Here is a 17,762-nt window from a genome sequence, read left to right on the forward strand (position 1 = left end):
CATTCACACAAAAGCTTCTATGTGTGTATAGACATCTGAGCAGAGATACAACATATTAAAGTCATACATATGACCATGAGAAGAGTGGGACGGGTGGGTGGGTAGGGAGGCAGGTATAAACCCACCCCCCGATGACCAATGGTCTTGTCTTTGGAGTGCTGTCACTTAGAGCAGCCCAGATCACTGGAGGCCAGGAAAATAAGTCCTGGCTTCCAGGAATCCCAAAATGCACTGCAGTGCATTGGGAGATTCCCGTGTAGGTTGGGCACTCTAGGCTCCCAACTCTGTGTGGGTTAACCTCGTACTTTAACCCAACCCCGTACCTTAACCCAGATTTAAACCCAGGTTAAAAACTCTGGCTTGTGGGACAGGCAGCACTGAGATCAGTTCCTATCCTGGCACTTCACACAGGCAGCTAAACCCAGGCAGGGCTGCCCAAGTCTGAGTTTGGTTGCTTGTGTGAACAGCTTCATTCTCTCTTTTGGGCTTGGGTGAACTCAGATTCTTATGCCAAATTTCCACAAGAGAAAAAGCCTGCTCCTCTTGCAGGCAGAGCAGACCTTCTGCATGGTGGATGGATTACTCAGCAGTGCATTGACCAATCCTGTCAATCTTTCTTTTCCTTTCCTCTCCCATCCTCCTCCTCCTCTCTCTCCACAGAGGATTGCTGTCTGAAGAACCACCTCTTCTTCCTCCTCTTCTTCTTCCTCTTCCTCCTTCACAACATCAGTGAGCCTCTTAGGAGCTTCCATACTGTGAGATAATGCGAGAGGGGGCTTGAAAACTGCTACTTGGGTAATTATTCTCCCGATAACTGGGTAATTATTCTCAAAGTGACAAGAATTCAGAGCATATGACATTACAATCTGAAGACCTATGCTCATAACAAATCTCGAGTGGCCCTTAGCTGTTTGTGACATGTTGACACGTCTGCTTTGTGTGCCATGGTTGATCGCGACCTCTGCCCCCTCTAACATTCTTCCAGCACTTCAAGAGCACTTCCAGCACCCCTGTGAGTGTCTAAACAAGAGTTTTAACTGTCATGACCTTGTGCTGTCTTTGCAGTGTGAAGAAATTCCTTGTGTGGTCTCCTCCGTGCCACAAATGCAAGTCAGCATCTGTCACAATTGCTCTTTGTGTAAACATGTCGTCCAACATGCACGTGCACACACACACATGCATAAATGAGTTAAATATTTATGCTTCAAAGATAATCTCATTGACTGTCTCTCTATGAAGGAGCCCCTCTTTTTGATGTGTGACATAGGCAGCATCACAAAGTTTTTTGTGCTTGTTGTTTGAAGAATCTTTTAGCATCCATGATTACCGATATATAGCCTTCTTAATGGAATTCTGAAACTCTTTCCTATGAGGGACTTTGATCTTGTTTTGTTGAGTTTCCTCTGCAGTTTTAATGACATCTATTAATTTACAACAGTGTTGCTAATACATTTGGACAATTTGCTAGTCCACATAATGTTTTACAAATGCACTAATTACTAGCCCACATAATGTTTATCATATGTTTTACTATAAATACCTAAACTAGTTATTTCATTTGTTGTTTGTGTGCTGCTTTTCCTTCTCAAAGGAAGCCCAAAGCAGAAGTTGTAGACTAGTGTCCTAGAAGGAAAATAAAACAACTATCTCTCCTTCAGTTTTTGGAAACTTCATATCTGGTCATCTCGAATTGATTCTTGTTCACTATAGGTGACCAGATAAGTAGCTATTTACAAGCATGATTAGACTGAGAAGGCAGGAGATCTGTGATTTTATCTCCCTCATTGTTGTTAAAGGGTACATGTGGACACAGAGTGGGGGATTTGAACTGAAGCTGTGGTTTGGGGAGAAGGGGGGTTAATCATATAGTACCTGTGTATTTTGCCTCATGAGTCAGATAAGAACTATGCAGGGGGTGACTGGATCAGGAAATGGAATGGGAAGGAGGATGAAAGCCTTGCAAATCGGGATTGGAAACCTGAGCATCATATCTGGCAAACCATAAGTTGATGTGATATAGGCCATCGATAGCCTTTCTCAGACACTTGAAATAAAACTGCTCTACACAGAGTGCTGAAAGTGGGTCTGGAAGTCCCACTGCCGCACATCACTCACCACCTCCACTGTCCTCCTCATGGTTACAGTCGTGTATGTCTGAAGAGGCATACTATGTGACTTTGTGATCAGCAGCCTGGGCTGATCCAGGATGCCGATCACACTCACCATCTGCCATAACCATGAGTGACACGGGGGGTGGGGGGGTGACATGCTGGGGCAGGTCTTCTAGACCCCACTTTTGGCACTATAACAAACCAAAACTGTAATAAATGGTTTTATTTCAGGCAACTGAATAGGGCTTGTGATTTGTCAAAAACCATGGAGTAAAGGTAAAGTGTGCCTTCAAGTTGGTGGACTCCTGGCGACCACAGAGCCCTGTAGTTGCCTTTGGTAGAATGCAGGAGGGGTTTACCATTGTCATATCCCTCACAGTATAAGATGATGCCTTTCAGCATCTTCCTATATCACTGCTGCCCAATATAGGTGTTTCCCATAGTCTGGGAAACATACCAGTGGGGATTCGAACCAGCAACCTGGCTTGCTATTCATTGCATTTCACCACTGCGCCATTAGGTGGCTACTAATCAAGTAGGATGCACAATTCCATGGCCATCCGTGGTTCAATTCCATTTGAACTAATTGTAAGTAACTAGAACTTTTCAAAAGCAAGGACTAGTAATCACTGGACACAACAGTTTTTCTCTATGAGATGGGAAATAAATGGCTATGCTGCTTTGTTGACAGTCACAACTATTCATAATTTTGCCACAGCAATACATGGCTTTGTTTCAAACAATCAGGTAATTTATCTTGTGGTTCATTCTGTTAACTAGAAAAATAGGTTTTGACTCAATGTGTTAGACAGAGGAGTTACCCATTCAGTTTTAAAAAGTTTAAGTCATTAGATGTTTGTGTGAAATATGATTTCCAGCCAGGTGTCTTTATTTTTATTTTTAAAGAAAGATAGTATAACTGAAATTAAAAATGAATTGGAATTTGCTTTAAATATTAGAAATCCAAATGTTCTGGTCATCCACTTTTATCCACCCCATCTCTACCTAGTGATTGTTAAGAAGCTAAGAAACTTTGTATGTTTCTATCTAGTTTAGGAACCCCAACAAGGATTTGAAAGCCATTACCATATACATTAAAATGTTTTATTAAACTAAACAGTTTTAATGGTCTCATTTTTCCTTTGTAGGTAAAGGCAGCTCAAGCATCTCATCCGACGTGAGTTCAAGTACAGATCACACACCAACCAAAACGCAGAAGAATGCCGCTACCAGTGAAGGTATGTAGATGATGTGCCTTCTCTCTCTCTCTTTCTCTCCCATTGGGTATCTTGAGAGGAACTAACTTCCCCCACCCCTTTTGATCTTAAGAAAATAAAAATCCAAACAATTCTCTCTCCCACCTTCACTTTCCCATTTGTTACGTTTTAATATGTGGGGGCTTATGGCAGTTCTAGAAACATAACTTAAAGTGACTTTCCAAAAGGAATTCTTCCAACACACTTCAACATGGCACATTGTTCATGCTGGGTCTTAAATTTAATTTGACTGAGCTGGACTTTCATATCTGAAGGCAATAATAGAATTACTCTGGAAGCTGATCTACAACTGTAAATTTGACTATAGTGGTTTTTCTGTTGCTTAGAAGTTTGTGCCAAGCAAGCCGAAGTACATAAAATGAGATGTATGGTTCAGTGGCAGTGTGAAAGTTATACTGATGGATCTCACCTGGAGTTAAAGGGAATTGTGTCCATTGTGGAATGTAGATGTTTTGGCAAAGCAGTATGATGGGGGACTGTGGGGAGACATGTTGTGCATCTGTCTTAAAACACATTTTGAAACAGAAGCTAGTTTATGAAGGCTTTTTTTTTTTTTTGGCAAGAGAACATTTCCCAGCCTTTTATCAGGAGTATGGAGATACTGAGGCAGTTCCCACGATCAGTGGGAGCTGCCTGGGGAGGGATAGCGGGGAGAGCGGGCTAAGCCCGCTCTCCTTGCACACGAGCAGGCAGTCTGCTCCGGGCGGCCGAAGCAGTTGCCCACACGACTGCTGGCTACGTTATGGAGCCAGCGGGGGCTGGGAGGATCGGGGGCTGCGCAGGCCCTGGAAGCTCCAGCATGCCCTGTGCAAGCACGCAAGGCATGCTGGAGAGACTCCTTTTAAGCTCCGGAAACCTGGTTTTAGGGCAGGGGTAGTTTAGCGGGTTACCTGCTGAAGAACCACTGGGCTCGCAGCCGAGCCTGGTGGTTCTCACGATGGGAGAAAATCGGGCTAGCCTCCGCTAGCCTGATTTTCTCCCATCGTGTGAATAGCCTCACTGTATTGAAATTGAAAACAAGTGATTCAAAGATGGGTGAGTATTCTCTGATACCCATGTGGAACAGCCTTCCTCCTTTACTCTGAAGCAATACTGCATACAGAGAGCTGCAGGACATTTTATCCAGCAGCCCATAACAAGCATGGTCAGTGTAGTGACATAGGCTTTAAGCCAGCTTTACATTAATGAAAGAACATTATGTAAGCACAACACTAGTCTAGATCCGGCTCAAAGTGTGGTTTTCCCTACTGACTCATCTGTTTTTAACTGTTGATTTCTTGTTTATAGTTGTTTTTAGCCAATTGTAAACCACGTGATGCTTGTTTTTGGCAGTATATCAATGTGCTAAACAAATAAATAAGCAATTTGCACCACACAAAACTCTCTCTCTCTCTCGAGACTATATACAGTTGTCTCCAGAGCAAGCTCTGAGTGGTGCAAATTATTTATTTAGCACATTTATATACCGCCAAAAACAAGCATCTCATGGTTTACAATAACAGCTATAAACAAAAAAACCCAGCAGTTAAAAACAGATGATTAAAACAAAAATCAAATTTAAAATTCAACTAAAAGTGTGACTGAATAAGTGGGCCTTCAGTGCTCTTCTGAAAGCTATCAATCAATCAATCATCTTTATTTGGACCATTGACCAGCAAAACAAATAAACACAAAGCAAGAACAAATCACATGATACATTCAAATAATCCCACAAGACTCACCCTACATCAATATACTCCGAATTCTGCTAGCAATGTAGCAAAACTTTGCCACTGGGTAAGAAATATCAGCATCTTTATCTTCAAGAAGAAAATTCACTAACAGATCATTAGAAAAGCCATCAGAGGTGGTGCAGTTCTAACTTCGGCAGGGAGTGCCTTCTACAGCCTTGGGGCAACTCTAGAAAAGACTTGTCACTGAGTCACCACTGACCAGTGGTAACTGCAGATGAATTTCCTCCAACAATCTTAACTGGCAGCAGAGTTGATTAATATTATTATTACTATTATTAATATTAATATTATTAATTTGATTTGTATACCGCCCTTCCAAAATGGCTCAGGGCGGTTTACAATTAAAACAAACCACTAAAACAGTAAAGAGCTAAAACAAATTAAAAAACAATATAACAATTAACAATCTAAAAACATTTTAAAACAACAATTAAACAATTACAGTGATTAAAAACCCCGAAATTGGGTTTTGAATTTTAAAATAGACCAGATATTTAAAAACCCCAGATTTAGGAAGCTGAGAAAGCTTGGGTGAAAAGATGGGTTTTCAGGTGTTTTTTGAAAATTGCCAGAGATGGGGAGGATCGTATCTCAGCAGGGAGCGCATTCCACAATCTCGGGGCAGCAACCGAGAAGGCCCGTCTCTGTGTAACCACCAAACGGGTCGGCGGCAACTGGAGACAGACCTCTCCATATGACCTCAATGGGCGGTGGGGCTCATAATGAAGAAGACGCTCTCTTAAGTACCCAGGGCCTAAGCCGTTTAGGGCTTTGTAAGTTATAACTAGCACTTTGTATTTTGTCCGGAAACCTATTGGCAGCCAGTGTAACTCCATTAGTAAAGGAGTAACATGGTCTCTCCGAGATGACCCAGAGACCTACCTGGCTCCCGCGTTCTGAACCAACTGAAGTTTCTGGACTACGTACAAAGGTAGCCCCACGTAGAGCACATTACAAAAGTCAAGTCTGGAGGTCACCAACAGATGTACCACAGTTTTGAGGTCATTGATCTCAAGAAATGGGCGCAGCTGGCGTATCAGCTGAAGCTGATAGAAAGCACCCCTGGCCACCGCCTCAACCTGAGCAACCAGGGAGAGGTGTGAATCCAGAAGTACTCCCAGACTGCGAACCTGTTCATTTTGGGGAAGTGTGACCCTATCTAGAACAAGCAGATCAAAATCGTCTCTTGAGTTCTGACCCCACACAATAAGTACCTCTGTCTTATCTGGATTCAGCTTCAGTTTATTCTCCCTCATCCAGCCCATTTCTGCTTCCAGGCAGGCATTTAGGGAGGATATGCCAGCTCCTGAAGAAGTTGACATGGAGAAGTAGGTCTGGGTGTCATCAATGTACTGCTAACACTCAGCTCCAAATCCCCTGATGATCTCTCCCAGCAGTTTCATGTAGATGTTAAAAAACATTGGAGAAAGTATGGAGTCTTGAGGAACACCATACTTAAGCTCAGAGTTTGAAGAGCAACAGTTTCCAATTGACACCATCTGGAATCTATCCAAGAGGTAGGAGCGGAACCACTGTAGAACAGTGCCTCCCATCCCCAACCCCCTCAGACGTTCCAGAAGGATACTATGGTCGATAGTATTGAAAGCCGGCGAGAGATCCAAAAGGACCAACAGAGTCACACTTCCTCTGTCAATTCCCAATTGGAGATCATCCATCAGGCTGACCAAAGCAGTCTCCACCCCATAGCCCGCCAGAAAACCAGTTTGAAATGGGTCTAGATAATCAGTTTCCTCCAAGACCGCCTGGAGCTGAGAGGCCACCACCCTCTCAATTACCTTGCCCAGCCATGGGAGGTTGGAAACAGGCCTATAATTGCTCAACTCTGAGCGATCTAATGCAGGCTTCTTTAGAAGAGGTCTAATGATTGCCTCCTTAAGACAAGGAGGCATCCTGCCCTCCCTCAGATAAGCATTTATGATTTCCACCAGGCTGTTTACAACAACTTCCCTGCTAGATCAAACAAGCCATGTTGGACAAGGGTCAAGAGAACAAGTGGTAGGCCTCACTGCTCCAAGCAGCTTGTCCACATCCTCAGGAGTCACAAACTGAAACCGATCCAGTTGAATCATATAAGAGGAGTCGTTGGGCACGTCCAGCTCAGACATCAAATTAATTGTGGAGTCTCCATCTAGGTTGGCCCGGATCCGAGAGATTTTATCTGCGAAAAACTCTTTAAACACATCACAGTGGGTAACTGATGACTCCAAATTCTGGTTCAAGGGAGGGGGGGCAGATACTAATCCCCTGAACAACTCCGCTGGACGTGAACTCTCAGAGGCAATACGGGCAGGAAAGAACCACCTCTTTGCCACACAGATTGCCTGAGCATAGATCTTTAGATGTGCTCTATGTTGCAATCTGTCAGATTTGAGTCGAGTCTTCCTCCACTTGCGCTCCAGTCATCTACCTTGCCACTTCAGCCCCCGTAGATCTTCCGTATACCAAGGGGCCAAATTTGAAGCAGGTCGGAGGGGACGCTTGGGAGCAATCGTGTCTACTGTCCTGGTGAGCAAGTTGCTCCAATTCTCAACCAGGGCATCAACAGGATCACCAGCAAAGCCAACATTAAACCCCTCCAAGGCTTCTGGGAATTTTAGTGGATCCAATAACCTCTTTGGGCAGACCATTCTAATGGGCCCCTCGCCCCTGTGGAGGTGGGAAGTTGTTGTAAGTCCAACCTTAAGCAGATTATGGTCCATCCATGACAATGGGGAAATCACAGGAGTCCCCACCCACAGAACACCACCCTGATCAGAGTAAAATACCAAATCAAGCATGTGACCTGCAATATACGTTGGTCCAGAGACCACTTGGGATAGGCCCATAGTTGTCATGGCCGCTATGAACTCCTGAGCTATCCTGGACAGATTGGTCCTGAAGTGAACATTGAAGTCCCCCAGCACCAAGAGTCTGGGAGGCTCCAACGCAAGTTCCGCGACCATGAGCTCAGTAAGGGATTCCGCTGGGCAGCAGGGCGATCGGTACACTAACAGAAGTCCCAATCTATCCCTGGTCTCCAAACTCAAGTACACACATTCAATATGGTCTGACACCCTGACAGGGACCCTGGTAAGGGAGATGTTATCCCTATAGACCACAGTCTCCCCGCCCACGTCCCCATACCTGCTCCTCTACAGAATATCCTGGAGGGAGAAGCTGGGACCAAACTGGACCACTAGCCTCCCCCAACCAAGTCTCGGTAATACATACCAGGTCAGCCCCTTCATCCATGATCAAATCATGAATGAGTTCAGATTTATTTTGGACTGACATGGCATTTCAGAGGAGCAGGGAAAGGCTATGTGGGTTGTTGGCAGTGCTCCCCGAGGTCAAAGAGCTGGCAGGGCAGCTGGAAGGGGAGACAGCTATTAAATTTCTGACTACCCTTCCCCTGGAACGGCCCGCTTACCTGCCAACGTTACTTCTTCTATTCCTCACCACCACTGGGATAGCTGCCCCATAGTCAACGAAGGCACCCCCTGTCCCTCCATCTTTAGATGAACCCAAACACATTACAGCAACTTCAACCCAAGTCTAAAACAGCTTAAAACTAATTAAACAGAAGCTCTCTAGCCCTCACTCTCCCCCAAAGTGGCGACCCCCTTTGGTGTCGCCCCTTTGGTGGCGGGCCCGCCGTCACAAGCAGCCTGCCTATAAACCCCAAAACTGAGCAGGTGACCCGAGGAACAGCTGGGTCACTCAGGGGCTGGTCCCAGTCCTGCCCACACTTCCCACAGATGTTGACCTGAAGCTGCAGCCTCACAGGGGAAGCAAAAGAAGGTGTTATGAAGAAGGTGTTCTCTTCTATACCCTGGGCCCAAGCCATTAAGTGCATATATTTTGTATTTTGTCCAGAAACCTATTGGCAGCCAGTGTAGTTCTTTTAAAACAGGAGTAATATGGTCTCTTCCGGTTACCCCAAAGACCAACCTGGCTGCCGCATTTTGCACCATTTGTAGTTTCTGGACTACATTCAAAGGCATCCCAAATTAGAGCACATTGCAATAGTCAAGCCTGGAGGTTACCACCACATGCTCCACTGTTTTAAGGTCACTTTCTTCCAGAAAAGGACACAGTTGGTATATCTGCCAAAGCTGATAAAAAGCACTCCTAGCCACACTAGTATTAAATAATGCTAGTGTGAAACAGTCATGAAGATAAGCACATTCACAAGAAGAAAGCTTAGATTTGAAGTTTATCTAGTGATTTCTAGTTGCAGGTAGGCATGTGTTTTGAGTCCATATACATGGAGTTGTGCATTATAGCAGATTTAACGCAACCTTTGTCTCAAAGCAAGCCCACATGAGGGGAAGAAAAATGCTGAATCATCCTCTCTCTTGCTTTCACCCACAAAGGCTGTTTCTTTAAATGTAAACTGTTTCCTCAGTAGCTTAATCGCTGCCACCATGCCCACTTTTTAAATAGAATTTAACACACACACACCGGTGTGGACAAAATTCCAGGGAACTCTCCTTCTCTTTACCAGTGGAAAAGTACGAAAAACCTTCCACCTTCAGCCTAAACGTGATGAGAAAACTTCAGTAGAGTTGATGAGCAATCAAAATTGAGATGTGCGTTACACCAGAGTAAAAACCCCTTTTCTGAGTTAAAAATCCACTCAGAGCCAGGTGAAATACAAAGAACAAAAAGAGAAAAACTTTATTCAAAATACTACAGACTGCTTCCGCTCGAGGCCTTCTCAGCTTTTAGTTACAGGTAAAAGGAACATTCAGTAATTGCAAAAATACTTCAAAAAGCACCCCAGTTGCAAGGAACAGGGATATAGGAACCTTTAAAATTGCCTTTACAGATTACAGAGATTTTTGCAGTGCCCAGGATGGATAGATGGGCACAGGCTCAGCATTTCATAGCTTGTTACATTACAGATAAAACACAATAGACCAGTTGTAAGGATTAGAAAAGCATATCAAAGGAAAGTAAGAAGTCTGACACAAGCTAACAAACTGTTCCCTGGCTAAACCCTTCCCCGAAGCCAAAGCCCTGGTTTCCTTCCTGAACTGACCAAACCATGGTAGAGACTTCAGGCCTCTGCAGTCCTAACTTCCCAGGATTGCAGTCCTCCAGGTTGCAGCCATTTGTCTGGCCAACAACCTGTTGCAAGTCCAGCCTGGCTCCAACTGAGAACAAAGAAACCCTTCTCTTCCTGCCGCCAGGCCCTCTAGGTCCCGCCCACCATGTGCTGAGTGGCTGATCCCCAGAGGTCACTAATTGTCAGTCAAGAGAGGGTTCACTTCCAGTTAACTCTTTAAGGGAAGGAGAGGCCATTCACTACATGCACTCTCTTAAACTAAATGAGGATGGAGAGGCACTTGCATTCAAAGACGCTCAGTTCATGCCTGAGTTCCCACAAGCAATGCTTAATGTGCCCTGATTAGAAGAACTGATCTTTTTTGTGGGGCCAGAGCAGGGGGAAAGAAGAAGAGGAAGACATTAGTGGGTCAGCAGCCCAGCCTTTGGCATTGGGATAGGATATATGACTCTTTGGACCCTTTCTACACAATGCATCTATGAATAAATGTATAGTTTATTCAGAGAGAGAGAGAGAGAGAGAGAGAGAGAGATGCATATATTAGGTGGTATATAAATATGATAAATAAATGTATAGTTGAGAATTGACTGTTACATTGCATATTTTTAAAATTCTGTGGTGTAACTATGTGGCATTGATTGTTACATTGCTTCTTTTTAAAATTCTGTGGTATGTGGCATCATAGAGTTTATAGTAGTTTTTTTGAACGCTGTATTTGTGGGTAGGGGGGAAATCCCCTGAAAAAATCCAGTTCCACCTAGCAAGGTCACCCGCGAAAACCACTGATCAGCAGAAAGTGTACTTTCAAAGCACTTTCTTTGATTATGCATAACAGAAATATTTGCTTAATGATAATTTAATTTGCAAACTGCTTGTTCCAAGGTTTCAATACACTCTCGTCATAACAAATTAAACTGGATTAGAATTATCTTTGACTTCCTCGATGTTCTGAGAATTATTATTTTTTAAACATACGGGTTGAATAAAGACTTGTGCCTGGCAATTGTCTTGTTACAACTCTTTATCGTTAAAGCTTTATTTAAGAGTGCTTTGACCTCAAGACAAACAAATTTATTAATAATAGGCCATGATCCCAAGCTAAAAACCCAAGATCTAAATCCTGGGATGTTTAGGAAATTTCTGAATGGATCACAATGTGCTCCTTCTATTATGTGCACTTAATGCTGAAGTTAAGTGTTACGGGTTTCTTTTAAAGTTTGACTCCAGCTTTTAAGAAGGGCCACTTCACACTGTACATTTTCCTAGGCATACACTTAAATATTTACTCTTCCTTCAATAATGAATAAATTCAAATGTCTGAGCACTGCATGTTGGTATTAGTAATTAATATGCACCTATGTTTAGGTTGTTACTTGGCAATAAATTTTGTGATTCTGTGGCTCAATACTATGAGCACTGTGGTACTTTCCCAATATTAGCTATGGAGAATTTTACGTGCTTGTATCATAGTCACCCATAGCTGAAAATGGGACTACTTTGAATGACATTCCCACATTGTTATACTGAGCTGGAAAAAGTCTGAGAAGCTGCCTTGGGTTTATATTTCATTCCGCATATTTCAAGGCTTACAAGGAAAGTGCAGCTGTGTCCTGACAAAGAACGATATTGGGGTTTTGTAGTATTGGGTGTGGCATTGAGTTTGCAACTGCTCACACATGTAGGGCCAATGGAGCGGGGAGAGGGGACAAAGGAGAGCGCCTTCTTTCTCATGAACGCCTTCTGGTGAGGTCCGGTGATGGTTGCCGCTGGCTAGTTTGGTGTTGGCTCGGGACCTGGCTTTCTTTCTCTGTGGCTGCCCTGGGGCTTTGCAATATGCTTCCTGTTGAAGATAAGAGCATCTCCTTCTCTTTTTGTTTTCAGGAAGACCCTCAAGATGCACCTGTTCTAGCAGGCTTTTAACTTGAATTAATTTTAATAATTTGTTTTAATAACTTCTTTTATGAGATTTTTTAATTGTGGAATTTCTTGTGGAATTTTAATCTGTTTTTACTTCTTTATATTAAATTTTGTACACCGCCTAGAGATGTACATATCAGGCAGTATAAAAATATGATGAATGAATGAATGAATGAATAGATGTAGCTGGGCTGGGGGGCCTGCCAAGGAACCCCCTTTCCCCCACTCCATTGTCCCTTCCCCCTCCATCAAGCTTCCCAACCACTCCCACTGTGGCCAAGCGCACTACTGCATGTCAGCCATACCCTTCCCCCTGTGAGTGACAACCCACTGAAGCAGAGGACATGGCCAGCAGTGGGAATGAATACATGGATGGCCCTTTGCCCTCTCCACCTGGCAAAGCACTTTCTTCTTTGCTGAGGGAGAATAAGGAAGCATCTGGTTGGTGAAGAAGGCACTTTGCTGGCTGGAGAGGGCAAGGGGCCATCCATGCATTCATTCCCAATGCTGGCCATGTCCCCTGCACTGGAATGATGGTGCAGGAGGATGAGATTTGACCAAAGTGCAGTAGTGTACTCAGCAGCCTTGACAGCTTGTCCCAGGGCCACTGGCAACCTTGCTACACCCCTGCAACTGCTTCAGCAACCATGATAATCATACATCCCCTTTATTTGTGCTTTGTAATTTATTGTGCATCATATTACACAGAAGAAAGCCAATGATGTCCATGCTCTTGTAGGGAGAGGCATGCTGTGCTTTATTTCTGCATCCTTCAGAGTTCCCATTGTGAGAAATGACTGATGAGGGATGGTTCCTCGTTATAGGTTCTTCATTTGATGACTGTCAGCCGAGCATGCGAACTACAGCTATGGAAAAATACTTGTTTGAGGGTGACATCAGTGAAAGGTTTTCTCTGTGGTGGCTCATTCACACATGCAGGTCCATGAGTGGTGAACATGTAGGTGTGAACCACCCCTTGGGCAGTTTCTTAGGTTTTGGCAAAGCAAAGAGTTTTAAAGCTAAAGAGTGGTTGCCATAAGCACCTGCCTAAATCTTCTCTAGGTTTTATAGTTTATGGACACTGGCTAACTAAGGAAGTGTGCACCCTCAGCAATGTGTTTCCGCACATACAGAGCAGCACCTGGAAGTCCTATTGTGCAACAGCATGAGTTCAGGAGAACTGAGGGAGTTGTGTGTGGGGACTCCTGGTGCATCCCTGCAGACCCTCTTAGGATATTCATCCCTTCATCCATTTATTTAGAGATTTAATATACCGCCCAATCCACAGCATCCGAGATTTAAGAACAAACAAACAAAAAATTAAAGGGCAAATGCCTGGCGGAAAAGAAATGTCTTCAATAAGGTTTTAAAGGCTGAAAGGGAGGAGGCAGACCGAATCTGGAGGGAAAGAGAATTCCAAAGTGAAGGAGCAGCAACAGAGAAAGCCCTTCCACGGGCTTTCCATATGTCCTTCTTTAGGATGCCAGCCACTGTTCTAGAGTCTTCCTTGACTGGCCACAGAGCTCATAACAGGAAGTAGACAACTACTAAGAAGATCCAAGCTAGAGATTTTAAGGACAATATTGGTATCCTGTATTTTCTTCAGAAGAGAACGAGTGAACCAGAAAGAATCCACCATCAGCCAAAGGGACTGTGACTTACAGCACAATGAGAAGGCAACTTAGTATACTGCATGTTTGGATTTGGGTTGTGGATGGGTAGGAAGAAAGTTACAGGATAAAGAGCTCACATATGTATTATTATTTATTTATTTATTTATTTATTTATTTGATTTCTATACCACCCTTCCAAAAGTGGCTCAGAGAAATAATAAATAAATAAGATGGCTCCCTGTCCCCCAAGGGCTCACAATCGGGGGAAAAAAACATAAGATAGACACCAGCAACAGTCACTGGAGGTACTGTGCCGAGGGTGACATGCCTTAAGAACATCCAAAGACGCCTATTTAAAAGTACTCAGTCTTCTGAAGTGAGGCAGGTGGCCCCAAGGAATAGGGCCTCCTCGGCGGTTGCTCCCTCACTGTGCAACCTGCTTTCTAGAAAAGCCCACTAAACTTCCTTTGTATTAATCTTCAGGGCAGTGAATAAGACCTCTTTCTCTTTAGGTAGCATTTTGCTGTGTTGTGTGTTGCTGGCAACTTTATAGAAGAGATTGTCTCATGGTCTTATTTAATTGATTGATTTGTGACAATATTCCTGGTTTTATTATATTGCTTTGTGATTTTTTTGTGTTATAAGTAAGCCATTCATAAAAAAAAAATAATAAGGGAAAGTGGTATTGTGGCCATTTTGAGTTGCTTATGGAGAAAAATTCCAACTGGCTTTTACTTAACTTTAAATTCCAACTTTACTTTTAAATTTACTTTAAATTTAATTTACTTTTAAAGTAAATTCCAACTTTACTTTTACTTAAGAATTCATATTAGAATAATTCATATTATATACCTGTTCTAGTTTAGCTCTGGTAATGGAATTTTGATTGATTAAACTTGCACAGATAATTCAGAGTGAGTGATGATAGAGAATACATTGCTGGCATTATAGCACAGGTCTGCTCTGTAGAATTCTCATTTCAGTTTGGCTTGCAATGATCTCTGGTTAGAGCTTATTCTCTTTGAGGTACAATATCCATATTTTATCGCTGGGTATGTGGAGTTAGCTTTAAGCTTGATGTATTAGCCCGTTTTGAGACTTTCAATTGGTACTGCAGTGGTGTATTTTCTCCAGAATTGTAAAAACAACTTTAAATTCAAATTTCAAAAGCAAACAATATTTTTGGGAAGACAAATTATGAGAAGTCTTTATATTTTGTTTCCTGTGCCAGGAACCCCAAATGCATGCCTCTTTTATGAGGCTTTTATACTGGTATGTTTTTGTTTCATGTGATACTCCTGGTTTGTACCAACTATTTGTGACTTACTTTTAAAATCTAATTTGCCTATTAATCATAACACTCAAAAGCCATTATATCTAAACCAAAATTCTTTCCTGGCAAAGCAAATAATGTGGCAAAAAGCAGGAAAAAATCAGAGACAAAATTCTGTCTTGACAGAGTGGACCTTTTACAGATGATGCCCTGCCCACACAGTTGTACACGGAAAGAGATCAGGAGATCAGATCTACTTCTGCTTCTTCCTAGTACATCTTTCACTTTGAGGAGAAGCACTGAATGAACTAGGAGATCCTGTATTACTTGAAAGTGGGGTCTTACCAATTCTGCAAGATAAAATCTGTTTTCTAAATAAATAAATTTAATGAGTCCTTGTTACCCTTACGATTCCTGCCCTTCCTTCTGATGTCTAAATTTACTTTAGATGCTCTTCATGGCAGGGACCTCTTTTGCTTATGCTGTATTATATTCCATGTATTCCAATGTCATTGTAAAAATACTAATAAACATGGGTTCTTCCTGCTGTTACGGGAGCAGGGAGCAAGCAGGGGAAGAAATGAACAAGCCAGAGGCCCACTCCCATTGGCATCTATGTACAATCCTGGGCAAAATATCTTCTGAATAGGCACCATGGAGTTTATAGTACAACCTGTCTTGAATCAACTCTTGGGAGAAAAGTGCTTCAGTACCAGACACTGAGCAGCATCCAGACTAAGATATTCAATATTTCTTCTCAGGAGTTACTCTGTAGACCTATTTAATGTTAGTAGGATGACTTCAGTAGGAGTAATTTAGTCTGGATGCTGCCCACTTATTCCAGTCCTCCTTCCGCCTGCCCAAAGAACTAGGCTTTGGCTGAAGCCAAATACTCTGCACAGCCCCAGGTACCTCATGGAGTGTTGCATTTTCCCCAGCACCAGTGTGGCTGCTTTAAAGAGAAATGGTGCTCTGTCGGGCCCCAGTGTTATCCTGGAAGATGCACATGGAGCACTGGAAGGTGTTAACCTTCTCAGTGCTTTCCTCCTAGAGCTCCATGGGGAATGAGCTGGGAAGGACTATACTTTGCAATGCTGCATGCACATCCTCCAAGAGGGTGCTGGGGCTCAACTGGGCTCTGTTTCCCTTAAAGGAACCATGCTGGTGCTGGGAAAATGTAGCACTTTTCAAAAGTAAGCACAGTGGGAATAATCACCTTTTGTATGGTGCCAGGGTGCTGTGTGAAGTATTCATCTTTGGCTGAAGCTTCAGAGTCCTAAAAAGAATGCAAGAAATGCAAATCTATTCTGTAACTTCTCTTTTATGGTTTGCACAATAGATCAAATCTGGTTTTAATGTAGGTTACTGACATGAGCATGATTATGTGATAGGGGTGTGCATGGGACCAATTCTGGGGGTTCAGTTAAAATTTGAGTGGAATTGGAATCAGACCACTGGCCCATGAGCCAGTTCAAGTTGAACCAGCCCCTGGTTTGGTTTGATGGTTGAACTGTCGGATGGGTTTGGAACTGGTTCGATTTGGTCCGAGGGGTATCCATGTAAAGGGGAAACTAGTGAGGATTCCCTTTTACAAGCAAAGGGGTGAGGGATCCTGCCTTTAAAATACTTCCAATGGCAGCAGGGGGGCAGGGGAGTGAGAGGGCACCTTACTACTGGTGGCGGCAGTGGCTCCTCTAAAATCCGGACAGGGCCTGGACTGGATCTGGGGCTCCCAGCAGCATGGCCTGGTTCCAGCCTTCACGGACGCAGTTCATGGTCTCCATGCTTGCAGGGAGTCCCAGATCCAGTGTGGAATTTAGAGGAGCCACCACTGGCAGTGGTAAAGTGCCCTCTTGCCACCAGCCCCCTTGGCCACCATAAGAAGTGTTTCTTCTTATGACATTAAAAAAAGACATTAAAAAGGAATCTTCACCAGATTGTAAAAGGAAATCCTCACCAGCAGCATATGCATGGTGGCCAGATGAGTGCAGGAGGTGGGGCAGTTGCCGTGTAGGATGCTGGGCTGGGTGCCACTGCTCCTGGTGGCTTCCAGGTGCTGCTGGTATTTACATTAATGTCTTTTGAAGGTACCTCTCGCTTCCCCCAGTACCATTCTCAACAGCCACCTCTGGATGCAAGGGAAGGAACTTGGGACGGTCTGCGCACAAGCATAAGAACTTAAGAACAGCTCTGTTGGATCAGGCCCAAGGCCCATCTACTCCAGCATCCTGTTTCACACAGTGGCCCACCAGATGCCACTGAAGCCTACAGGCAGGAGTTGAGGGCATGCCCTCGCTCCTGCTGTTACTCCCCTGCAACTGGTATTCAGAGGCATCCTGCATCTGAGGCTGGAGGTGGCCTATAACCCTCAGACTAGTAGCCATTGATAGACCTCTCCTCCATGAAGTTATCCAACCCCCTCTTAAAGCCATCCAGGTAGTTGGCTGTCACCACATCTTGTGACAGAGAATTCTACAAGTTGATTATGTGTTGTGTGAAAAAGTACTTCTGTTTGTTGGTCCTAAATTTCCTGGCAATCTTGGTTCCAGTGTTATGTGAGAGGGAGAATTTTTTTCCTCTTTATCCACTTTCTCCACACCATGCACGATTTAATAGACTACTGGCATGTCTCCCCACAGTCATCTTTTTTCTAAACTAAAATGCCCCAGGTGTTGCAGCCTTTCCTCATAAGGAAGGTGCTCTAGGCCCCTGATCATAAGAACTTAAGAACAGCCCTGCTGGATCAGGCCCAAGGCCCATCTAGTCC

General features: G+C 43.6%; 1 protein-coding gene across 7 annotated transcripts in view; it reads left to right on the plus strand.

Annotated features, from left to right (window-relative positions):
* The window catches only part of FBXL7 (F-box and leucine rich repeat protein 7), a 206,226-nt gene that overhangs the window by 49,606 nt on the left and 138,858 nt on the right, over window positions 1-17,762 (plus strand). For 3 of the 7 annotated variants that reach the window (XM_053313611.1, XM_053313612.1, XM_053313613.1), the window contains exons 2-3: window positions 661-795; window positions 3,260-3,349. Coding sequence is in view for 2 of the 7 variants with exons in the window: in XM_053313609.1 (XP_053169584.1) it covers window positions 3,260-3,349 (90 nt within the window). In the remaining 5 variants the exon portion in view is untranslated. Of the gene's footprint in view, window positions 1-660; window positions 796-3,259; window positions 3,350-15,181; window positions 15,245-17,762 lie in introns of those variants that run through there. The other 4 variants (XM_053313609.1, XM_053313610.1, XM_053313614.1 and 1 more) reach the window with 2 other exon arrangements.

The sequence above is a fragment of the Hemicordylus capensis genome, chromosome 4 (genome assembly GCF_027244095.1).
Source record: "Hemicordylus capensis ecotype Gifberg chromosome 4, rHemCap1.1.pri, whole genome shotgun sequence".
Taxonomy (NCBI): Eukaryota; Metazoa; Chordata; class Lepidosauria; order Squamata; family Cordylidae; genus Hemicordylus; species Hemicordylus capensis.